Source organism: Octopus bimaculoides, chromosome 12, assembly GCF_046866305.1.
Source record: "Octopus bimaculoides isolate indiv1 chromosome 12, ASM4686630v1, whole genome shotgun sequence".
NCBI lineage: Eukaryota > Metazoa > Mollusca > Cephalopoda > Octopoda > Octopodidae > Octopus > Octopus bimaculoides.
Window position 1 is genome coordinate 58,094,007 of NC_142939.1, and position 27,500 is coordinate 58,121,506.

At 36.2% G+C, this 27,500-nt stretch overlaps 1 protein-coding gene across 1 annotated transcript in view; it reads right to left on the reverse strand.

The window, feature by feature from the left end:
* Positions 1-16,716: 16,716 nt before the first annotated feature.
* LOC106875704 (microtubule-associated protein 1 light chain 3 beta-like) overlaps positions 16,717-27,500 on the reverse strand; it is a 23,142-nt gene continuing 12,358 nt past the window's right edge. The window contains exons 2-4 of the mRNA XM_089361294.1: positions 20,861-20,916; positions 18,088-18,194; positions 16,717-17,157 (exon numbers count right to left, since the gene is read on the reverse strand). Coding sequence (XP_089217420.1) covers positions 16,920-17,157; positions 18,088-18,194; positions 20,861-20,916 — 401 coding nt within the window. The 3' untranslated portion in view covers positions 16,717-16,919. The remainder of the gene's footprint in view (positions 17,158-18,087; positions 18,195-20,860; positions 20,917-27,500) is intronic.

Consider the following 27,500-nt stretch of genomic DNA (forward strand, 5'->3'; position numbering starts at 1 on the left):
TTTCTTTCATTTTCTACAATGATCTTCCATCTGTCTGGTAGACTTGCAAAGCCTCTCTTCCAAAATTCACTTGTCCGTGACGTAAAATGCTCCTCCAGTACTGTTTTGACCTCGTCTACGAAATTTTCCATGCAAATGATTTTAAAGACTTCAGAATAATCAGTTGGGGAAATATCTGGCGAACATGGTGAGTGAGGCATCGTTTCCCATTCAAACTGTTCCAGCCTTTCGAATGTCATCCTCGCTGTATGTGACCAAGCATTATATTGATGGAAGAACACCTTTCACCTTGAAACCAAAGATAGTCGCTTTTCTTCTAGCGCTAACTTAAGACGTCAGGCAGTTGAACTTCCATATCTTGTTAAGGTTTCTTTGAGAACCCCCTTAAAACCTTATTCATGGATTTTACATAATGGGTTTCCACGTCTTGAAGGAAGCTCTCTCCAACGTTCTTTTTATATTTCCAGAGGCATACACTACATCATCAGTGTTTCTGGCATTTGAACAGGGTTGGTGTCAAAGATCTCACTCCCTCTCTCGATCTCCTTCCTTCGTGCTATGAGGGCTATCAATTTTCTGGTCACTAACACGAAGTTTTGTGTTTGTGTGGTTCTTTGTTCGAGGAGTTTTTCTTCGCGTGGGTTATTGCAGTTGCGGTTGTAATGGTGGAGCTAGTTGTGATAACGGTAGGTGTGTTGACGATTGTGGTGTTGGAGAGGTCGGTGTTGTTGCAGGTGTGTCTGTGATTCATGTGGGTTTGTTTGAATGCTTTTTGGTGTGTGTTGGTGTGGAGCATATTTTGTTGTGGGGTTTTTAGGGGGAGCAGTTCCCCCTCCTCATTTTTACAGTATTATGCAAAGGTATCAATATCTATGGAATTTGAGTGAGACTCTATGTATGTATTGAGATTAGGGGAAACGGAGAGAGAGATGGAGAGAGTGAGAATTTAGTTGGGAAAGCCCCTAGATATTGTGTGTGTCCGTTATTATTATTCTTTCTGTTGTGGAAGGTGGTGGTGGTGGTGGTGGTGCATCTGCTGCTGGTGTTGTTGGTGTTGTTGGTGTTGCAGGTGTTGCTGTTGTTGCTGGTGTTAACGTTCGTCCAGCTGTTGCTGTTGTTGCTGTTCTTCTTGTTGATGTTGCCACTGTTGTGGCGGTTGGTGTCGTTTTTCTTGCTCGCTGATGGTTTAGTTGTGGCTTTTGAGAACCTGTTGTTGGCAGTAAAAATATCTTATGGTTTCCTGTCTTCTGCTGAGAGCTCTCAAGTGGTCAGTCTCACCACACAGGTGGTGGTACCGTAGCCTTCTTCCCTCAATCGTAACATGCAAATTTTCCCTTTCTGGATGGCGAATAACGTCTGGGTCTTGTGGATCGTGTCTTGCTTAATGTGGAGTTGCACTAACACACTGATCCCAGACCATTTTTCACTACAATGCACGCTAAAATCCACCTCAGGTGGAATTCCTGAGACCTTCACTCTCGCCATCCTAAATATGATGGATGGAGAACATATTTTTCGTTTTGACAAGGAACCAAGGAAGGTTTGACATCCAGAGTTTCAGTCTTGAAGAACACTAAAATGCCCGCAGGTTGTTTAGCTCCCGATATGTGCTGAATGTCGGGCATTATTTCTTTCAGCGTTCCTTCCGCATCTGTCTGACTAGCTGTCTCCGGCCGATTTGTGTTTATCGAAACACGTTTATAAATTACAGTTTTTGAGTGTTTCTGCTGACACCTCGGAGGAAGATGGCATGGGTTTTTCGGCCTGATCAGTTTGGCTGCTGTCTTTTTCTAGGATATCTATCCTGTATAGTTCAATGTCTTGGAACTCACTATCAGAGCCACCTCTGACTTCCTCCTCCATGTCCCTGAGCGGGATGGACGTCGCTATGTTATTCTTTAAAATTATTTTTTTCAAAATCAAACTAAAAATTTTCTTTTCGAATTTGAACCTCCAAAGGGGCACAAAAAACAAGCAAGCAAACCAGACCTATGTAATGTTATAACAAAATAAACAATTAACAACTTTTGGAAACAAATTAAAATGATAAACTAATGAGCGAAAAGACAGGCGTCCTGTCAGTGTGAATAATAATAATTGTTATTATCACATATTTAATTGACCATACCCATAATATCTTTCGTTTTCTATTCTCTGCATCATTTTTGTCCGTATCCTATTAAAATATACGCAACGAAGCATTTCAATTAAAATAAATTTTATTGATTTTTTTTTTTTTAGAGTTATAAAGATAATGATAGAATATTAAATTTCCTATTACTTGGAGGATAATTTAAATTTGTTGTTATGTGTATAAATACATACATGTATGTATGCCTATATATATATATATATATATATATATATATATATATATATATATATATATATATATATATATATATATATATAATTCTTTGTAAGTGAGTTATATGAAATTATGTAGAAATACACTGTAAGCAGATTTTAGGAAATTATGTTGTAATTACTTGAATTAAAATTTAGCGAATATCTACCCTAATAAAGAAGCTTTCTAAGTTACTCATCCACAAAAATAATTGACTTGTTAAAAATGAATTAATATACTGAGTAATATAAATTTTCATATTTAAACGTCTACGACAATCGCAAGGTATCAGGGGAAGCAGAAGGAAGTAAGTGAAACCTGATGAATTAAATAACAATGAGACAGTTCAGTTCCTTATTAGTTGATCCAATCTGCTTAAGATATCTTCATTATCCTAATTTCATAAGTTTGCAAACAGTGACTCTCTCTCACTCCCATTCTTTCTCTCACACACACACACATACACACATACATTTTCTTTGCCATGGTCACTGATAGAACGTCTGTGATGTAGTGAGACGACCACACTCAACACACTTTGCTCCCAAGCATTTCAACACACGATTTCACATCAAGAATCTTGCAAAATAAAATACACAAACGTAACAAGATAAAAATATATTATTTACATTTGATGGATATTTGTCCTCATCTTGCTTCTTGTTAACACAACGTTTCGACTGATATACCCTCCAGCCTTCATCAGGTGTCTTGGGGAAATTTCGAACCTGGGTTCTCATTCCTAAGGTATTTTTCGATGTTGTTGTTGTTGTTATTATTATTACTATTATTATTATTATTATTATTATTATTCAGGTCACTGCCTGGAATCGAACTCGGAATATTGGAATAAGTAGCCCGCACTCTTAACCACTATGCTATATGCCGTGGGCAAATGTAAATAATGTAAATAATGTACATAATTCCTCATCTCTTAAATATAGAACTGTAAGATAAAAATAGTATTGCTGCAATAGATAAATCCTCAGGGGATATTTGCAATCTAACTAATAAGTAATAGATATTAATACATTAGGTAGACAAGTAATAATCTACGTCTTTAAGCTAATATACTAAAGTATTAGTAATCCAAAGAGACATGATTATACCATTCTAAACCATGACATTTATCAAATAAATATAGCGGCTTCAAATTGTTGCGCAATGCCAGCCAGTTCGGGGAAGAAGGTAAGTTAATTTCATCGACCCCAGTATACAACTGGTACTTATTTTATCGACCCCCAAAAGATCAAAGGCAAAATCGGTCTCAGTAGAATTTGAACTCAGAACGTAAAGACGGATGAAATGGCGCTAAGCATTTAGTCCGGCGTGCTAACGTTTCTGCCAGCTCGCTGCTTTTATCAAATAAATATATCGGCTTCAAATTGTGGCACAAAGCCAGCAAGTTCTGGAAAGGGGGTAAGTTGATTTCATCGACCCCAGTACTCAACTGGTACTTATTTTATCGACCTCCACTCTTGAAAGATCAAAGGCAGAGTCGGTCTCGGCAGAATTTGAACTCAGAACGTAAAGACGGACGAAGTGGCGCTTAGCATTTTCGCCGGCGTGCTTAACCATTCTACCAGCTCACCGCTTTTTATCAAATAAATATACTACGAGCCAGTTAGATAGCCTCTGTTCTTATGTTCAGTGTGCAAGAAATGGCACCCAAATATCCCTCAAATCACACCCTACCGTCTTGAAATAGAAAGAAACACAAAATAATATAGCACAAGATATCATAAGACGTTTAACTGTCATTCTTGGTGAGTATGACTTGGTAATCTGTCCCATACAATCGCTAATTATTTTAGGTGACTGTGTAGTTGCAAGCGCATGTAGACACCCACTTGGGCCTTCAACCCTTCATCTAGCAGAAAATCTAGGCTGGATGGAAAAGAGCTGAACAAATAATAAGCTACTACTTGCTTCAGCTTATCAGGCTGGAGCAATATGAAATCAATTGCTGTACTACCCAGTGTAGAAATCGAACCTACGATCTTTTTGATCGTAAGTCGAATGTCATAGCCACTAGGCCACTATACATCAATAAGAAAATACGAGATTATCTTTGCTAGAATGCTTTTGATGTTTTAGAATGTTTTCTCGATCGCAGTTTCCTCTATAGTTAAACAAAGAATAACGAGCAACCTCAACAGCGAAAGCAGTAACAAAAATAATTAAATAAAGATGAGACTATATATAAAAACAAAGAAATTAATGACTATGTTTAGAATGATTCAGCCTAAAGCATACACCAGCCGGTTTCATTTCCCACTGCATTAGATGTTGTATGATTCATATAATTAGAAAATGACTTTTAAGACAACTGCGGTAAGCTAAAATAAATAGAGGCCAGAATACGGCAGTAGATTAATACAGATAACTGAGGAACTAGCAAAACAATTTAAAGAAAAAACATTTTTTATTTTCAAGAAAATTGCAAATTATGACAGGGATAAAGAGAAAGAAAAGAAGTAGGAGAAGGGGGAGGACTGTGAGAAGCAACAATAACAAAATCGGATGCTATTGAGGAAGTATATATATATATATATATATATATATATATATATATATATGTGTGTGTGTGTATGCATGTATGTATGTATGTATGTATGTATGTATGTATGTATGTATGTATGTATATCAAGATATTATGAATGCCCGAAGGTAACAAAATCAACCAAGAAACCGCTGAGTCACTGATTTTCAAATGTTTTCGTTTATTTACGGTTCGCTGAATGTGGCGATTTTTAGAAATATTTATGACAAGCACGCACGCACACGCCCGCCCAAACACACACACACACACACTCACATTTACACACACAGAGATACACACGCACACATGCACACACATATGTATACATGTATATATAAATATATACTTATTTACATGTATATATATATATATATATATATTTATACATTTATATACATACATATATGCATTTGATTGCGTATTTCTATCTAGATATCTATCAATTTATCTAGTTTGTGTGTGTGTTTGTGTGTGTGTGTGTATACATACACATATACATTATATTGAAGACCATGAAATCTGGTGGTATGGAGGTAAATATATATTTGTTTATCTACGTGACTTCCCTAGGATTACAGCCGTTTCGCAACCTTCTTCATCTAGCATTTATTTCAGTACGGAACAAATTACGCGTACATGTTTGCATTAATATGTATGCTCAGCATTATACAGTACACTTGTATATTCACAAATTAATGCAAATCATCAGATCACCAGAACATCATGATAACACCAGCAACTCAATTAGAGTTGAATATGTATGTGTGCGTGTGTATACGCCTTGAATTGTTAAATAACACCAAAGGCTGTTGACCAAATTCCATTGCTCGGGCATCTAAAAACTCTACTTTTCTAATTCTTCTTTCACACATGCACGTTGGATTTTATTATTATTTTTACTATTATTATCTTTGCAGAACGTAAAGATGGACGAAATGCTGCTAAACATTTTGCCAGGCGTGCTAACGATTCTGCGAGCTCGTCGCCCTGATAATAATAATAATAATAATAATAATAATAATAATAATAATAATAATAATAATAATAATAAATACCCGAATGCAATACCAGGCAGTGGCTCTCATGGTTTCTGATCTTAACTGATTGGAAGTGTTATCATGTACGTGTTTTTTTTTTGTTTTTTTGTTTTCTTGATATAAAAGATGGGCTACAGCAAAAATCTTACTCAATACCACCGTTTTGCTTGTCAGTTGTTTGACCTTAACCAGTTGAGCATGTCCCTTGGTAGCTGATGTTTTGTGTATCACTGATCACGGGGATAAGTAGTGGAGGGGTGCATCATAGCCATGTGTTGAGAGGAATTATTTGGGGTTTGAATAAATCACCTCTGGAAACATTGGGTGTTTCGTTCAACATCCTTAAACAACCCTTATTCAGGGGTGTTTTGAGCGGCATGGGCTACTCGAACAGAAGAAAATTCTAGCAGGGCCCCGCATGCAAGGTCATGCGTTGTTTGGTATGAGATCGCCATATCACGCATATATGGTTGTGATGCATGTGCCTAGCGACACGGGTAGTGATGATGGGTATATTGGGCTTCGTATATTTGTACCCCCAGTGTCACTTTGATGGTATGCGCTGCTCTCTCACTCGAGAAGAAGAACAAGAAGAAGAAGAAGAACAAGAACAAGAAGAAGAACAACAAGAAGAAGAACAACGAGAAGAAGAAGAAGAAGAAGAACAACAACAACAACAACAACAACAAGAACAACAACAACACCAACAACAAGAGAGCGCTTGTCACATAATAATCAAAATTGTTATGAAGAGGAAAGTAGCAAATCGTCTGGCATAAACCATACGTTGAGTGGTTAATGTAATTTTGGAACCAAGATGTCTGAATTTCCTATAATTTTGGATCAATTTACTTCTTCGTACTCGTGTGAAAGTGTGTATAGGAATTATTCGGAAAATAAAGAAATGGCTGAAGAATATTTTCAGACGAGCGATCTGACAGTGTTTAAATTTTGAAGCTCAAAACAGCAGCAACTAATGCATCACAAACATTCACACACGCACGCACACACACACACACACACACACACAAACACACACATAAACACATGTATAGACACACAGAGACACATTGTAAATACACGCACACACACTCACATATACATATAAACACATGCACACACACGCATACACACACACACATTCACATTCGCACACACGTTATATAGACATATACCCACTCAGACACAAACACTGACGCTCACACACATCCCACCCACTCAAACACACGTGCACTTAACACACACACACACATACACAAGCACACAAACACGAACAGACACACACATGCGCACACACACACATTCATACACACTCACGTCCACACAACACACGCATTGCACACACAAGCATATCCGACACAACATGCGCGCACGCATACAGACATACGTTGTGAAAGCGAGCACACACAAACACACCCTACACCACACTTTCATACACACTCACGTTAACATAACACACGCGTTCAGGCACGCACACACATATACACACACACACGCACGTGCACACATACGCGCGCACACACACACACGACACTTTCATACACACGTTTACACAACACACGAATGCTAGCACACACACATACACAGACACACACATACACACACATACACAAACATGCACACAGACACAGACACACACACACACACACACACACACACGATGAAAGCCAAACGGCACAAGAAAAATAAATCATATACAAAAAATTCTTGAAATTGAATTGTTTTTTTTATTTTCAGATTTAAGGAACAAAGAATTAGTTAGTTTCAAACGTCAGCCGAAGACATTAATTCCACTGATTCTTTCAAAGAATGGCTTTGACAAGATGGGTTTTAAATCCTGTATAATGGATTTTAAATCTTAGACAACATATTGCAGTTTGAAAAATGAATTCTTGAAATACGCATTTCCATATTTTTGCTAGATATTGGCAGTGGGTTAACCGGAAAAAGTTCCGCTCTGAATACGATACGGGTCTTGAAAAAGAAGTTAAATCTTATCCCTTTATCTTAGAAGTTCAAAGTTGAAATAACCTCGAGGTTAACTTTCTTAATCATTCATTCATATTCGATGTAATAAAGGTATCAAATTTTGGCACAAAGTCAGTAATTTTGGAGAAGGTTAAGTCGATTATAACGACCCCAAGTGCTCAATTGGTTCTTATTTTATCGACCCTGAGAGGATGAAGGGCAAAGTAGATCTTTTGACGGACGAAATGCCGCTGAGACTACCCTGAGAGGATGAAAGGCAAAATCGTCCTCGGCGGAATTTGAACTCAGAACTCACAGACATACGAAATGCCGCTAAGCATTTAGCTAGGTACGGTAACGATTCTGCCTGCTTGCCGCCTTTATATTCGATAAATAATACGTTCTGGATTTGGGTGTCACTCCGACGATTAACTATCTCGACCCCTCTTTTCTTGCTTTTTGTCTTTATTCTTTTTTCCAACCCTTCCGAAGATAAATGAAATAAGTATCAGTCTAGCAATGGGGCAGATTCTTTTCATTGAAATACCGACATTGCAAAAAAAAAAAAAAGAAAAGAAAAAAAAAGAAACACCAAAGTAATCATTATTCCTTCTTCTAATCTTGTATACACTATGAAATCTGAAATATATAATATCCGATCAACGGAACAGCCTGCTTGTGAAATTAACGTGCAAGTGGCTGAGCACTCCACAGACACGTGTACCCTTAACGTAGTTCTCGGGGATATTCAGCGTGACACAGTGTGACAAGGCTGACCCTTTGAATTACAGGCACAACAGAAACAGGAAGAAAGAGTGAGAGAAAGTTGTGGTGAAAGAGTACAGCAGGGTTAGCCACCATCCCCTGCCGGAACCTAGTGGAGCTTTTGGTGTTTTCGCTCAATAAACACTCACAACGCCCGGTCTGGGAATCGAAACCGCGATCCTATGACCGCGAGTCCGCTGCCCTAACCACTGGGCCATTGCGCCTCCACATACATACATACATACATACATACATACATACATATCCTGTTGATGTTGAAATTCCAATGAAGGAGCCTTGGATCTAGGTTAGAAACCGGTTCTTTCTCTATTGGCAAGAAGTCTTGAATAAAATGAATAATGACATACGTTCATGCATGCAAACTAAGACGGGTTTCGTTCAGTTTCCGTCTCTCAAATCAACTCACAGGGTTCTGATTGGTGCGAAGCTGCAGTAGAGAATATTATGCTCATGATCCCATTCAGTGGGACTGAACCCGAAACCTGGTTGTTGGGAGACAAAGTTCTTGCCGCGCAGTGATGCTTGTGTATTTGACAAATTTGATATAATTCGCGAGCACGCACGCACACACACACACACACACACACACACACACACACACACACACACACACATACACACGTACATATGAAAGTATAGTGTGTAAGGATCCATCTGTGCCGCAGAGTGAGGAGGAGAGAAAGAGAGAGAGAGGGAGAAAAAGACAGAGAGGGAGAAAAAGAGAGCGGGAGACAACGAGAGACAGATTTAGAAAGAGAGAAAGAAGAAGAAGAAGAAGAAGAAGAAGAAGAAGAAGAAGAAGAAGAAGAAGAAGAAGAAGAAGAAGGGGGCAGCAGCTGCGTAGACGGAAGTAATATTCCATTAATCTTGTGGTTTATGACAGACAACTCGTACAAAAATATCGTAATAGTTATGTCCCTTGAATGTTTTTTTTTTAGATATTTATTTCGGGGATTTCGAGAAGAGACAAACTTCTATTAATTTCTCCTGTTATTTACATTTAACGTAATATTAACTCCCACTTCAACGATTTTGTATCACTTTTCCTATTTTTCTTTCTTTCTGTCTCTATGGATGTCTCTTTCTACATGTATATATGTATGTATGTAAGTTCAAAAAAAAAAAAAAAAAAGACAAAAAACAACAACGTGAGGACGTGATACAGATTGTGTTGCTACACGCTCGGGAAAGGAAAGAGAGAGAGTATGACGTTTCGAGCGGAGCTCTTCGTCGGAAACAAGGAAAGTTCAAAGAAAGGAAAAACGGAGGAAGAAAAATCGCCACCGATGTCCACGAGGTTGTATGTATGTATGTATGTATGTATGTATGTATGTATGTATGTATGTATGTATGTTTACAGGTATAAACGTGAACTTGTAACCTGGATAGAGTAATTTCAGATTTCTCAATAGTTGAGCATAGGTGTTCTCTTTTTCACTGATCTTCAGCTTTATGGTAACATCCGCTGGGCAGCTAATTTCCACAGCTGTGCAGTTTCTTAAATGAATAACTTCTGGAGAAGTTTTACAGATTTTTACAGTTCCAGTAATGGCTTGGATTTGTATTCTTCGAATCAGCTTTATCCTTTCTGGTCTTGAGAAACCTAATTTCTCAAGATTAGCATTTAGACAGTGTGTCTTCTTTTTCTGTTTCCTGTAAATTTGAACTATATATATATATATATATATATATATATATATAAAACAAATAATAAATGAGTATATGCATATATACGTATAGGTATGTGCATACCTACGTCTACCTGTATATATAGGTGTACATCTGGGTACAGGACATTGCAAACAAAACGTAGACATGAAAATAATAATAACTAGAGTACAGAAAACACACAAGCAACATAGAGAACATTTTCCTTCATCAGCTACCCCCGTTTTAACACCGGCGTTTCGAAGAGTTGGGCAGGACGCATCGTTAAAACGGCTCTTCCCATGGACCGCAAATTAAATTTGTATACACAAATTAAACTTGTGCCATGGAGGAATGTAGTGGCGGACAAAAACAAGACAGGAAAACAAACGGAAAAGAAAACAAGACAGGAAAACAAACGGAAAACGCTATGCAGCCAGACGTGAAAAGTTATGTGTATATGAACGCTGTGAGGCACGAACTGAAAGTAGGGACGAAGTAAGTTCGCGTGTTTGCTCGGCGATAGCCAAGGAACAAAAGGATTAGTGACCGGAAGCATGTGACCAGGCAGGGGTAAGGAAGAGAGAGTGAGAGTGGTAGAGGGAGAAACAAAGGGAGGAAGTAGAAGAATAGGTGAGCAACGAGAGAAAGAGAGGAAGAGAGGAATATAGTAGTAACAGAAGGAAGAACGAGAGGGGAAACAGAGAGATATAGTAGTAACAGAAGAAAGAACGAGAGGGGTAAAGAGAGATACGTAGTAGTAACAGAGGAAGAACGAGGGGGGAAGTGATAGAGAAAGAGATAGAGTCGCGTCAGAAAATATAAAGTTGAAAAAACTACTTACAACAGGAATGACGCAAGCGTTCAATCATGTAAAACAAATAATAAATGAGTATATGCATATATACGTACAGGTATGTGCATACCTACGTCTACCTGTATATATAGGTGCATATCTGGGTATATATATATATTCTTTTATTCTTTCATTTGTTTCAGAAATTTGACTGCAGTCATGCTTGGGCACCGCCTTGAAAGATTTTAGTCGAACAAATGCGCCCCCGCATCCCAATATTTTTTCATAAGCCTAGTAATTATTTTATCGGTTTTTTGCCGAACCGCTAAGTTACGTAGACGTAAACACGTTAAGGTGGTGCTCCAGCATGGCCGCAGTCAAATGACTGAAACAAGTAAAAGAGTAAGAGAAATAAAACAAGAAAACACGAGTATCCTTCTTCAACATGGACTATAACACAGATATGATATTCAAGGGAAGAAACTCTTACAATAATTCTAAGAATTGTTTCCTCTTGAATACGTGGTGACGGAGTTCTTTTTCTTTTTTGATGTTTTTTCAACGTCCAAATAAAATAATATATCCGTTCCGAAGCAACAGTGGTGGGAGGGGATATCCTTTTGATACAATAAAGTGGGCTACGAATGCATAAGAGCTTATTGATGGACGTTTCTGTTCACACACAGTTCCGTGTTCAGTCCCACGCCGTGGCAACTTGGCCGAGTGTCTTCTATTGTGGCCTCGGGCCGTCTTGCTCCTTGTGAGTGGATTTGGTAGACGGAAACTGAAAGATGCCATTGTACATGTGTGTGTGTGTGTGTGTGTGTGTGTGTGTGTGTGTGTGTGTGTGTGTGTGTGTGTGTGTGTGTGTGTGTGTGTGCGCGTGTTTGTATATATTTTCTCTTCTGTGTTTAATTATCTTAAATCTTTCTCTGAGGAAGAAGCTAGTTTCTAACAAAGATAAGTCCCATCACTGGAATGTAGAAGACAGAAATAATGTCACATCTTAAATTTGAGTAAAGTTTTGTCTATTTTTACAGTTCCACTTGCATTTGTAATGCTCGAGTTAGTTGGTTGAGTTATTTTTCTAAAAACCCTAGTTTATCTAGATCGTCACTTAAGCATTTACTTAGAAAACCGAGTGCACCAATTACTATTGTATATAAATATGATTTCTACCAATAGTAACTGGTAATAATTGTAATGTATACCAATAGTAATCATATATATGATTTTATCATTTGGATATAGAAGCTGAAGATTTCGAAGCAGTTGTCTATAGTTATTCTTTTTCTCTTTGGTTTTCAAAGAGATATTCATATCAGCATGACAGTTGACCTCTGTGACTGAACTTACTTTTTTTCTCTGTCCCAAACATTATCCGGTCTGTTATGTTTTCGCTTGACAAACGTTTCAATAGGAATGTTCCACGAATATTCCTAATGTTGGCATTTGAGCATGTATTGAATGACAGGAGGATTCTTTATATTTCTTGCAGGACAATCTTTTTTCTGGGTGGCATTGTATCTTGTATTTATGACAACGTCATATCACATAGGGAAGTAATGCCTTGACATTTTTTAACAGCTGTTAATCACATGTGCGATGCCTTCCACACTAATATGGTATAATCTACAGTTTCAATTGCATCTTGGAGCTCCAAGAGCGTCACTGTTCTTTTGTTTATTTGGTATTTCGTACCAATCTCCTGTTCTTAGATAGCAAATGCATAGCCTTCGAAGTGTGATGTTATACAGTGGTCACGACTCCAAGAGGTCTTCCAACAATTAACATATTTTTATAAGTTATCTCACGTAATCTGTGTATTCATTTTGAAATCTAGTCCAATGTCGTGTTGTCTCGTGTATCTTCATCCAAGATGGAGACGAGTACCAACACTTCCTTGTGACACGCTTGAATAACTATGAAGATCTCTTCACATAAAACTATTAGTAGCTATGTTAACCCACAAATAAAGTATGCGTGTGCTGTGCTGTGTGTGTGTGTTTGTGTGTGTGTGTGTGTGTGCGTGTGTGTGTGTGTGTGTGTGTGTGTGTGTGTGTGGTGTGTATGTGCATGCATAAAGACACACTATAGAATGGAGAATTACACATCTTTAATTAATATTTTCCAACAAATAAGATGTCAATACGTGTTTCTGTTATGTAAGCGTTTTAAGGTCCTTAGATGCGATGGTTCTGTGCAACTAATCGATTCATATCAAACCAATTGTAGAACTATGCATATCTAAAGATAAACACGAGTACATAACATTTTAAAAACGTTCTTCCAAGGGATTTTGAAGCAAACTCATTGAGTAGCTCATCTGTCGCACCAAGTCAATCTTCTTTTGTACCAAATATATTATGCATGCTCAAATATATAAAATGTCTGCAAGACATTCTCGTAACTGGAAAGGTAAATTTTTCACGTAAAATATAACGAAAACAGAAGAAAAATATATATTACTTTGATTGTCTTTTAATGAGTTCGTTACATACATATCACCGAACACATGGTCAACCTTAAGAAATTCTAATACTTCAATCAGGAAGAGAAAATATTTTATACATATATACATAAATCTTACATTCATACCCTACAAGCATGCATACATATATATACATACATACATTTATAGATATATATGAGAATACTTACATGCATATGAACATACATACATACTTCTTGTGCATATCTTTACATAAATATTAGAATATATATTTATACATACACATACAAGCATATATACATACATACATACATATATATATATATATATATATATATATATATATATATATATATATATATGCGAATGGTTTGGTTAAGCGGTGTCGAGTTTTACAATTCTGTAAATAATAATAATGGTATTTTTTTTATAAGCTTAAAGCTTATAAAAAAATACCATTTTTAATATATATATATATAAGGATAATTTTATAACCTCGTTAAACCGAAAAGTAAAATGGTTAAACCGAAAATTAAAAATAGGACTGCAGCTGGAAGTGGTCAGGTGACACTGAGGCGAAAGGAGAAATTGAAAGGTATAATGAATAAACGCTCTAACCGGTCAAATTAAACCCTTTATAATTACAAATACAAGATAGAATGCAGATGTGTGAGTTAATATATATATACTTATATATATATATATATCATTGTATACATACATACATACATGCATATATGTGTGTGTGAATAAACGTTAAAGTAAACATTGTTTAATCACAAATTCAAGTAAAAAATATGTACACATAACCAGTCACAATCCAAACAACCGTGGTAACCTTTTCACCAAAGCAAACATGCACGTTTCCTCTGCATAAAGCATCAGCAAACGCCATACCTACTAATATTTATTTCTTTATTGTCCACAGTCAGCTAAACATAGAGGAGACAAACAAGGATAGACCAAAAGAAATTAAGTCGATTACATCGACTCCAATGCGTAACTGGTACTTAATCGACCTCGAAAGGATGAAAGGCAAAGACGACCTAAGCGAAATTTGAACTGGGAACGTAACGGCAGACGAAATACCGCTAAGCATTTCGGCCGGCGTGCTGACGTCTCTGCCAGCTCGCCGCCCTCACGCATACTAACATTTGCAGTAAACAAATTAAATACGCTTTAGACACAAATCCAGGATAGGGAAATTTTGTACAGAAACGCCAACAGGAACTGAACTATCGATTATATAATTTACTACTATTATGTCTGTGTCCTGCAGGACTTGGGGTTCTTGGTTTTTTTGGCCCTTGTTTTTTTTGTCTTTTTTTTTGTTCGATATCATATTCGCATTGAGAATCTCAAGTGGAAACTATATTAGGTGATAAATAGTAAATAAATAAAGCTATCTTTATATACAGCCTATAGGATTAAGTGCTACGAAATATCGAAAGTTCTTTTGTAAAAAGGTGAGAAAGATATAAACAAAGAAGATGGCATACTGAAACGCTATGGGCAATAATTTGAGTGTTAAAAAAAAACATTTACATTAAAACCATGTTGCTTTGGTGTAAGGAAACAAAATGAACGTTGCTTCAGTCCTCCTTTCGATCAAGGGGGAGTGTTGGCCTGGTCGCTTTAACCAGCAGCAGGGCGAGGCATTTGATAGTCAGGTCGGTCACGTGATCACGTGATATATAAATGGTGGTTGTCTACTCCTTAAACAGAGTTTGACCACCTCCTGCACCTACACCTTAGCCCTTTCATGGCGTCTGATGTGACTTTTTAAACCAGACAGTGTTTTGAAAAAACACCCACACAGATTGCACCTCTGATTTGCACTACCAATACCTGCAAGTAAGTTCTGCTCATTGTGGATCCTAACATGTCTTTTAAGACCCCCATTGGATTTGCAAACCCTCTGGCACACACCACATTCAAACGTGTGCACAGACATATAATCAGAATAGCTGGGTGAGGTTTGTTTTCCATGGGTTCGCAGGTGAGATTTGAGGCCAGCCAAGGACAGACATGGTCTGTCACAGACTGTGCACACAAAAAGGTCCTTGTCATTCACCTTCTCAGTCTTCACCTTTTTCCTTAAATGTTTCTTGAGCCCTGCTTGCATCATACAAATAATACAAATAATATATGAGTATATGCATATATACGTACATGTATGTACATACATACATCTACATGTATATATAGATGCATATCTGGGTGCAGGACGTTCCAAAAAAACGTGGACAAAATGATAAACAGAGTACAGAAAACACACAGGTCACATAGAGAACATGTCCTTCATCAGCTGCCACCATGCTAAAACTAAGCGTTTCGAAGAAAGAGAATTGTATGTATGAATCTATGCAAGTTTGTATATACATGTACATGTATACTTATATATATATATATATATATATTTGCTTATCTATACACTCATGTTCACTTAGACACACTCACGCGTGACACACATGCAGACACAATATTTGTACACATTAAATATACCACTGACCAGAATTAATGATTGCAGAAATGTTTGTGGCGGACAAGAGAATTATACTGATATAAATACTATTTTTTTTTTCTTTTTCTTTTTTTTTTTACCACATTATAATATTGTTATCACACAATAATCTTTTCTACTAATAACCCTTTCACAAGACTTGACATTTTTTTTTTTTTTGTGGGGAAAGCGGCTAGTCGATTACATCGACTCCAGTTCTTCACTGGTACATATTTTAGCGGCCCTGAAAGGATGAAAAGTAAAGTTGACCTCGCTCGAAACTTGAACTGAGGACGTAAAACCGGAAGAAATGCCGCTAAGCATTTTGTCCGGCTTGCTAACGATTCTGCCAGCTCGACGTCTTGTTATCATGCAATAATGATTTCTTTTATAAGCATAAAATCACAAATAGACAGAAAGGGTAGGTAGGTATTTACCATTAATTTTGGCACCAATATAGCAATGGCACTTAAAAACTACAGTTGTTGGTTTTTATTTTGTTTTTCATAGTCTTTTAATGGTGGGTCAGGGAGGAGGTGCTTAGTTTTTTAAGTCTTTGAATCTTCCCGAAAATAGTCTTTTTGATTTTCTTTGCTGTGGATATTAAACACATTAGCTTTCATTTGATTTGTCTTTGGTTTTTTGAGGTTTTTTTTTTTTTTACTAATGGCTGACAAAATATCATTTTAACATCGAAAGTGTTCATGTATATTTTATCTCGTAGCAACGAGTTTGTTCATATGCCAAGCTTTCAAAGAAATCTCTTCGGTAAGATCAGATAAAAAGGAAGTTTGGCTTATATATTTATTTATTTATTTGCTTTTAATGATCAAATTCTTGGTCATGAACTTCTCCAGCTAACGTCCGTCGTTTTGCATGGAAAATTGTGTGAAAAGCAGTGGTAATTTCGGCTCTCAAGCCCCCCAAACACTTCTTGTGATGCGTAATGGAAATACAAAAAGCCATCTTTGTCTTTTTCGATCTGGTAAAGTTCAGCAACTGTACAGGTCATTGTTACTAACGTTTTACTGTTGACTACCAGATATAGCGTTTGTGTGTTCTTCAGTTTTAATCGTTGTCTGAAAATATACAAATGAGAGACATCTGTTTTACAATAGTATAATGTTTCGTTCATTTACAACAAAGTATGTGCACATGCGTAAACACACATAGACACCACACACACACACACACGCCACACAAACGCACACACACATACAAACATACATACATGCATGCATACATACATACATACATACATACATACATACATACATACATACATACATAAAGATATATATATATATATATAGTAAAAATGAATTTCGCTGAAGAGATTTTCCTAGCGAAATGCGAAACCGGTAGACTTCATAATCTTCTACCCTTTAAAATATATCTAAACTATATAAATTGTATGCATCTTCCTTCTTTTGTTATATATATATATATATATATATATATATATATATATATACACAATATTCTTCTTCTTCTTCTTGTTTTGCCTTCGTGAGTTACAAGTAATGCTATCTGTTGGAGTTTCAGCGCTTTAGCTGCTATTTCTGAACTTCGGTATGTGGTGAAGCAACTTTTGCTGATCCCTTAATTATGTTTATATATATATATATATATATATATATATATATATATATATACATGCCTCCATTGTTAGAAGCTTAAAATATATTTATCTCTAATTCGAAGGTCGAAAGGCAATAGCAATAACTTTTTAGGTCCCTCTAAAACTCGCCCGCTAAATAGAAGGAAACAATTAGACTCGTAAGCTGCTTCCACTGCTACTGCTACTGCAATAGCAAGCAATGGTTCAATAAACTGAAGAATCCTTCGACAAGTGGACTCTACCTGAATATTTTGACAATGGTTTTTGCTAAGGATACCCAAGTGTGGCTTGGTGATAGAGTTAAAAATGTCCGGCGGATTAGGCCTGTTGGATATTGGAGGCTAAAGGATGGAGATGATCAATGTGAAAGCAGATAATTCCCTCTTACCTAATTACTCCCATCAGCTGTGACATAGTCAGGTCCATCGGAATCAGGAATTTGGTCTTGTCCAAGAAAGGGAGGTGTTTTTCTCTAGGACCTCGTTCAATGATTACCTGTGACGGAAGAGGACAATGAAGTCGTTTTAATTCAAGATCATACAACAACAGCAATAAAAGCAACAACAACAACGACAAACAAACAAACAACAACAACGCAATCATTACTGCCAACAGATGTCCATGTATGCAGTCACTCATTCAACCTGCAAGGAATAGCAATCAAATCTCGCCAGCAGATATAGACTCACTCTTCCCTCTAGCATCAGTTCGCCAACAGAGGATCCAGGGTGTGGTAGCTGGAGGAAAGAGGACTGCACCAACATCAAACTGGTGATCATTTTTACTTGGGTGTATGTGTGTATATGTATGTACACACACACACATACATATGCTTATATATATATATATATATATATATATATATATATATATATATATATATATATATATATATATATATATATATATAGAGAGAGAGAGAGAGAGAGAGAGAGAGAGAGAGAGAGAATTTGTCTCCGTGGGAAGAGCCATTCTAACAATGCGTCCTGCCCTAACTCTTCGAAACACTTAGTTTTAGAATGGTGGCAGCTGATGAAGGATATGTTCTCTATGTGGCCTGTGTATTTTCTGTACCCTGTTTATCATTTTGTCCACGTTTTTTTGCTACGTCCTGTACCCAGATATGCATCTATATATACATGTAGATGTAGGTATGTACAAACATGTACGTATATATGCATATACTCACATATTATTTGTATTATATATATATACCAATGAACATAATTAAAATTAATCAAAGGACATACTAAGTATGTCTGCCTGCTGGAAATAACAGTCAAAACTCTTATTTAAATCGCCAGAACTCAGAGCATTCGGTTCTACGTCTCCATCTTTACGTTCTCAGTTCAAATTCCGCCGAGGTGGACTTTGCCTTTCATCTTTTCGAGGTCAATAAAATAAGTACCAATTGCGTACCAGGGTCCATGTAATCAAAATGCATCGCGGCATTTCTTCCGACCTTACGTTCCGAGTTCAAATTCCGCCGAGGTCAACTTTACCTTTCATCTTTTCTGGATCGAAAAAATAAGTTACCAGTTGGAATCGATGCAATCGGCTATCAACCTCCCGTCAAATTTCAGGCCTTGTGCCTATAGTAAAAATGACTACTACTACTACTACAACTACTACTACTACAACTACTACTACTACTACTACTACTACTACTACTACTAATAATAATAATAATAATAATAATAATAATAATATTAATGCTGCTACTTCTGCTGCTACATGCTGTATGAGGTGGTGATGGAAGGCGTTGTGTGTCGGTGAAAAAACATTGATGTAAGTGGTGGTAGTGGTGATAGTAGTTGTTGTGATGTCGATGTATTGGTTGTTATGTTGGAAGTACAGAAGAAATACATTCATGGGGGTGTGTCTGTGGTGTATTTGTGTGTGTGTGTGTGTGTGTGTGTGTCCGATTTCCAAGAAGTGAAGTATATTAGATTATTCGTTTCCCCGTAGAAAAAAAAAAGATCAACCTCGTAGTTCATCTAATTAGATCTGTAGGGACCAATTGCAGTATTGACAAATGCACCGACTGACAGCAGTTCCTACAACTGCAATATCAATTAGACACACCCTGTATACTTCTTATTGTATTACTACTATTACTACTATTACTACTACTACTACTACAACACTACTACTACTACTACTACACATAAGCTACTGAATCCTTGTAATTTTTCCTATTTTTTCTATTTTTCCTATTTTTCTACGCAATCCTTTCGGACGAAGCAAAAGAGTGAGAGCCTTTATGTGGTCATTGTATTTGCTAGAAACAGTCGTCATATCTCCATCAAATCACATACTACTGTCCGTGTATGTTGTCAAGAGATATTTTTCCAGAATTTAAAATGGGATATTCATGGCCACAGTACTTTTGATTATATAATAGTTCTACTCAATCATCTAGACAGTAACAACCAAAGCAATAATTGCTATGAAAGGCTTAAGCCTGTTATGACTTATAAGGTCGGAGCTCAATGATATATGAGTGACTGGGATTACAACACTCACCCCGTCTTGAACTGGGCGTGCCTGTCCGTTACAGTGTTACCTTCCCAACTATTGCTCGAACTTATTTACAGCTGAATAGACTGACAGAAGCAACGTGAAAGGAAGTGCCTGGTCTGAGAATAGAAACCATGATCTTAAGATCATGAGTCTAATCTCTCGGCCAAACGCCTTCACCAAAAGAAACTGTTGTTGGCATTCCGTCGCTTACGACGTCGAGGGTTCCAGTTGATCCGATCAACGGAACAGCCTGCTCGTGAAATTAACATGCAAGTGGCTGAGCACTCCACAGACACGTGTGCCCTTAACGTAGTTCTCGAGGATATTCAGCATGACACAGTATGACAAGGCTGACCCTTTAAATTACAGGCACAGCAGAAACAGGAAGTAAGAATGAGAGAAAGTTGTGGTGAAAGAGTACAGCAGGGTTCGCCACCATCCCCTGCCGGAGCCTCGTGGAGCTTTAGGTGTTTTCGCTCAATAAACACTCACAACGCCCAGTCTGGGAATCGAAACCTCGATCCTATCACCGCGAGTCCGCTGCCCTAACCACTGGGCCATTGCGCCTCCACTTGACCAAAAGAAAACACGGGTATTAAAAAAGCAGCATTCAAAGGGAAAGATTATTTTATACTCACTGGTATTTTGTCAATATATCTTGATTTTATACTCTTCGATTCTTCGATTCTTTGTTCTAGAAATTACAAGAAGAGAATTCTTACTTATAATAAAATGCAATGTGTATCCGATCAGTTACGCTAGGACAAGGAGACTCGAACAGCAAACAGAAAGAGAGTGAATGACACTCAGATACGCTACATGCAGGCAAACAGTAGTGAGCGGTTTTGCTCTGAAGTCGCTGGTATTCTAATTAAAATTAAACTTAAATTGTATTTAGTTTATCAGTTTCGCACACACACATACATACACACACATACACGCACACACATATGTATATATGGAATTAAACATTAAACCCTGTTGTCTTCAAAATATTATCGTTCACATAACAATTATACACACACACACACACATACACACACACACATACATACACACACAAACATACACATATATACATATATATACTAGTAAACCCGTGTCGTCAAAAATGCTGAAAGTTTTATTGATGATAGAAAATAGCATGTCAAATTAATGCTATATGTCAGCACTCGATTAAATATATGCATATACACAGAATTGAAACACTTGAATTGGATACGGTCGTAACGTCTGGGTTGAAAATATCGCCCTTTTAGATGTACATATTTCAAATATTATGTTAGATCCGGTTCTACACGAAATCTTGAATGGTCAGTTTTTTTTATTATGACGTTGGTAATATTCTAACGAATAGTAATCGAATTCTTCAGGGTTTTTGTTTTAACTTTTTTTTTCTTTTTTTGCATCGGGTATAGCAATCCGGTTTCTATTACTAAATATTTGCGGCTAAATTTTCCCATTATATATCTTCTCTGAGAATGCAAGGTTCGAATAAAAACAAAAATTTAATAGCATAAACAACAATTTTGTTAAGTTATTTCACTTGCATTGACAAAAAAAAAATCTATCTTTCCATGTATAAGTTTATTATTATTATATCTAATTTCTACTTACAACCTCAGTAATAATTCCTTTTTACTATAAGCACAAGATCTGAAATTTGGGGAGAAGGGACTAGTCGATTACATCGACCCCCGTCCGTAACTGGTTCTTAATTTATCGATCCCGAAAGGATGAAATGCAAAGTCAATCTCGGCGGAATTTGAACTAAGAACGTAGCGACGGGTGATAGGCATTTCGTCTAGTGTGTTAAAGTTTCTGCCAGCTCACCGCATTTACAGCGTCAGTAATAATGCCATTTGGCTGCATGTATGAACGTATGCATATCTCTACATGCGTACGTACAAATGCATGCAAGCACGGGTGATCCTTTGGGCTTTATTAAAGCTTGCTTTTTCCTTTGCAGAATTCTAGCTGTTCGCTAACAAAGTTGCAAGGCTTCTTCGTTTAAGTAAAAAGAGCTCTTGGGGATTTTAGTTATCTGAATTGGCTGATATAGACTATACTTGTATGTGTGTGTGTGTGTGTGGATAGCTTGCACTCGCTTCGTGGGCATGCATGTGTATGCCTGTGTGCTTCATTACTGGTTATGTGTATGTGTGTGTGTATGCGTATGCATGTGTATTCCATATGTTTGTGTAACTACGTGCACAGGTTCACTCAGAGAGCTTGAAAGAAGAATTCCCAAAAGGTTTACGTACGTGTGTGTGTGTGTGTGTGTGTATGTATATATATATATATATATATATATATATATATATATATATATATATATATATATATATATATCTTGAATTGTGAGGATTTAATGTAACTAATTAATGGTTTACGGCAGATTTGAAGAGGAAATAGAGTAGAGTGATTGAATTAAGACCTCCATATTATAATGGGTGTAGAAGATAGATACAGGAATTAGACAAAATAACATCTGTTAAAGCAGATTCGAATGATTACGATTAAAAAAAAATGGTGTTGAATTAGAAAAATAGAGGAAAGCACTGAGCTGGCAGGATCGTTAGTGTGCCGGAGAAATTGGCTGGCGGCATTTCGCTCTCCACGCCAGTGTTATCCAAAGAAAAGGCAAAGGCCGATACAGCTTAGCACAAGTGACGTCGCAACTCATTTCTACAGCTGAGTGAACTGGAGCAACGTGAAATGAAGTGTCTTGCTCAAGAACACGACAGCCCTGTCCGGGAATCGAACTCGCTACCCCATGATTGTGAGCCCCATGCTGTAACCACTGAGTCATGCGCTTTCACGCAGAAGTACACTACACTACCATCATACGCTTTCCTGTACTTCCACTACTTCTACAGGAAAGCGTACGATGGTAGTGGTGGTAGTAGTAGCGGGAGTGAAGTGTATAGCGATAGATAGGAATAACGTATGATGGTAGCAGCAGCAGCAGCGGTGGTAGTGGTGGTGGTGGTGGAATGGGCGTAGTAAATGTAGGAGGTGGAAGAGGAGAAAATCTGTTAAACTAACGTCAAGATTTATAAGTTGTTGTTATTTTTTTAACCAAATATAGAAGAAAATAAGACAAGAGACAGTCTATAATATAGTGAACGTAAAGTCCTTGAAACAGTTTCAAATCACTCTATTGGTGGAATATAATCGTAGTTTGGTACCTTAGACCCCCGCCTCCAATGACCTCTTAATCAACGAATTCTTATCAATCAAGTTTTTTGCTGATTATATCAAAATTAGAAGTTTGACCTTGATTGGAATTCGCTTTCTTTTTCTAATTATGAATATATTAATTAGTTGATCGGATCACTCTATTAACACATCAACTGATAAAGACTTCTTTTTTAAATAACAAAACATACATACATACACATAGATATACATACACACACATGCATACACACACACACACACACATACACACACACATATATAAATAAATATATACAAACATATAGGCGCAGGGCTGTATGGTAAGAAGCTTGCTTCCGAACCACATGGTCCAGGTTCAGTCCCAATGTATGGCATCTTGAGCAAGTGTCTTCTGCTATAGCCTCAGGCCGACCAAAGTTTTGTGAGGGTTTTGGGAAGCGAAAAACTGAAAGAAGCCCGTCGTATATATATATATATATATATATATATATATATATATATATATATATATATATATAGATAGATAGATAGATAGATAGATAGATAGATAGATAGATAGATAGATAGATAGATGTGTGTGTGTGTGTGTGTGTGTGTGTGTTTGTCTCCGCGCCATCGCTTGACAACTGATGCTGGTGTGTTTAGCATAATGTAGCAGTTCGGCAAAACTAACCGATAAAATAAGTGGTAAGCTTACAAAGAATAAGACCTGAAGTGGATTTCTTCGACTAAAACCCTTTAATGCGGTGCTCCAACATGGTGGCCATTGAATATATATCTATATATATATATAACAAAATGTAACCACATGCGAATCGTTGGCGATTTTATTCGAGTCAGCTTCTATACCTAAATAGCCCAGATCCTTTTCGTTCGAAGCTCTGATGTGCACCAATATACACATAAGCACACGCCCATACGTAATATCATATGCATATATATATATATATATATATATATATATATATATATATATGTATGTATATGTATGTATGCATGTATGTATGTATATATATACATATATATATATATATATATATATATATATATATATATATATATATATATATATATATATATATATATATACATATACATACAGATATATATATATACAGATACATATATACATACATACATATAGAAATAAATATATGTGTTTATTTATATGTATATATATATACATATACATACATATATATATACACACATATACACTCATATACATATGTGCATATACGTCCATACGTATGCATTTATGTATGTACGTATGTATGTATGTATGTATGTATGTATGTATGTATGTATGTATGTATGTATATATATATATATATATATATGTATACGAGCGGACAAACGAAAGAAAGAGACACTGAAGACATTTTGTAGGAGTTACATATCATATTCTTTAAAAACAGTTTGATTCAACCCCATACAACTTACTTTCGTGCGTTCATCACATTACCCTAGTTCGTTTACGGGGTCATCAGAAAAAAAATATATATATGTATATACATATATATGTATATATATTATGTAAGTATATACATATATATATATATACATATATATATATATGAATATATATATATATATATATATATATATATATATATATATATATATATATATATATATATATAGTAGACTTACTTGCAAAAAAGGACGTGAGCGTTCAATAATGTAATAATACAAAGAATATATATACATGTATACACACATATATGTACATACTTACATCTACGTGTGTATATACATGCATATCAGGGTACAGGACGTTAGAACAATAAACTACAGACAACGGAACGAACACATAGGAAAACGGAAAGCCACTTGGAATATCCCTTCATCAGCTGTCTCTATTCTATCCAGACGTTTCGAAATGCTGAGACCCCCTTCGGTCATGACTGACCATGGGATTGCACCAAGAAAGTTTCCCTCCCAAGCACAAATCCGGGCAAGGTTGTTTATGGAAGACCAGCAAGTTTGCCCATGCATACCGGTCTCCCCTCTCCACGCCACCAGTGTTATCCAAGGGAAAGGCAAAGGGGCCGATACAGCTTGGCACAAGTGACGTCGCAACTCATTTCTACAGCTGAGTGATCTGGAGCAACGTGAAATAAAGTGCTTTGATCAAGAACACAACACGCAGCCCGGTCCGGGATTCGAACTCACAACCTCGCGATCGTAAGCTCGACGCTCTAACCACTGAGCCATGTGCCTTCACACACACACACACACACACACACACACACACACACACATATATATATATATAGATATATATATATATATGTATATATATATATATATATATATATATATATATATATATATATATATATATATATATATATATATATATATATATATATATATATATATATATATATATATATATATATATATATATACATATATATATATACATATATATATATATATATATATATGTATAACAATTAGAAAATGGAGGATAATATGCTGAACCCAACTACTTGCAGACGGTGTATCCCGTTGAATTCATTAATTTCATTCATAGCAAAAGTGCCAAAAAAAAGGAAGAAAAGAAAAAGAAAGAAAGAACCAAAGCACAGGTGTCCATGGCAGACTATATTATTTTGCCAACATGGTTTACATATAGAAGTACAAAGTACATAAGGAATTAGATATATATATATATATGTTCTTGAGCAAGGCACTTTATTTCACGTTGCTCCAGTTCACACTCAGCTGTAGAAATGAGATGCGACGTCACAGGTGCCAAGCTGTATTGGCCCCTTTGCCTTTCCCTTGGATAACACTGGTGGCGTGGAGAGGGGAGACCGATATGCATGGGTGACTGCTGGTCTTTGGTATGGGGTTTGCATTATTTTCTCTGCTTTTTTTCTCTGCTTTTTTTTTTTCTCCTTGTTTCTTTCTGTGTTCCTTTCTGTGGAAGAGTGTAGGCTCGAAACCGTAAAGACGTTGTTTCAATTCCCGAGCGTTATACTAATACTTGTTTGTTTTCTACACCACCTGTCTTCACGTTTTGTCTTTGTTTGTGAATTCTCCCTATATATATATATATATATATATATATATATATATATATATATATATGTATGTATGTATGTATGTATGTATGTACAGAGAAACATAAACACATATCTGTCTGTCTATCTATCTATCTATCTATCTATCTATCTATCTATATAGATATTACTAATTGACGATTCCCTGCCCTTATTCTTGTATAATTTATATTTGATACCTCTAAGTTAGATGGTTAAACCGTAATCCCTTCACACGGGACTTTTTTTCATACGGGACTATTTTGTGACGCACATGGAATGGATTTCTTTTGAGATGGGATGCCTGAACTCGCTAGCCGATGAATTCGTAAGTGCCTTTTCTTCTCGTTGATTTTTGGCGTCGCATGGCCAGAAATTACCGTGAATTTTTTTAGAGACACTTTCAGATTTATCAGAATATTGGGCTGATGAGACGGAATAGATTAATATCTTAACCGCGAAACGTTCGTATCCAATTAACTAAAGGCAGGTTTGTTTTTGCTTTTCACTCTGGTTTTTTGTTCTATGTGCGGCATAAATATCGCCATCCATTTAGAGAAAAATTTGTAGTTTAGAATCAGTAGTTTTTTGACTGCTATTTCTAAATTTTCAGTATGTTGGAGAAGCAACTCAATGCTAATCCCTGTATATTTACGATGATAAATGATTTTACCGATAAAGGTTTTTTTCATACTGAACTACTTGGCAAAATTGTTAATTATTAATTCTATTACTAATTGACGATTCCCTGACCTTATTCTTGTATAATATCTATATATATATATATATATATATATATATATATATATATATATATATATATATATATATATATATATATATATATATATATATATATATATATATATATGCGTATGTATGTCTGTATTTATGTATGTACGTATGTAAGTATGTATGTACTTATGCATGCATGTATGCGTGTGCGTGTTATTGTGTGCGAATGTGAACTCTGACCTCCGACACTAGTGATTTCATGAACATATAAGTAAAATTTAACCTTGTATGCTTTTTACGTCTGACT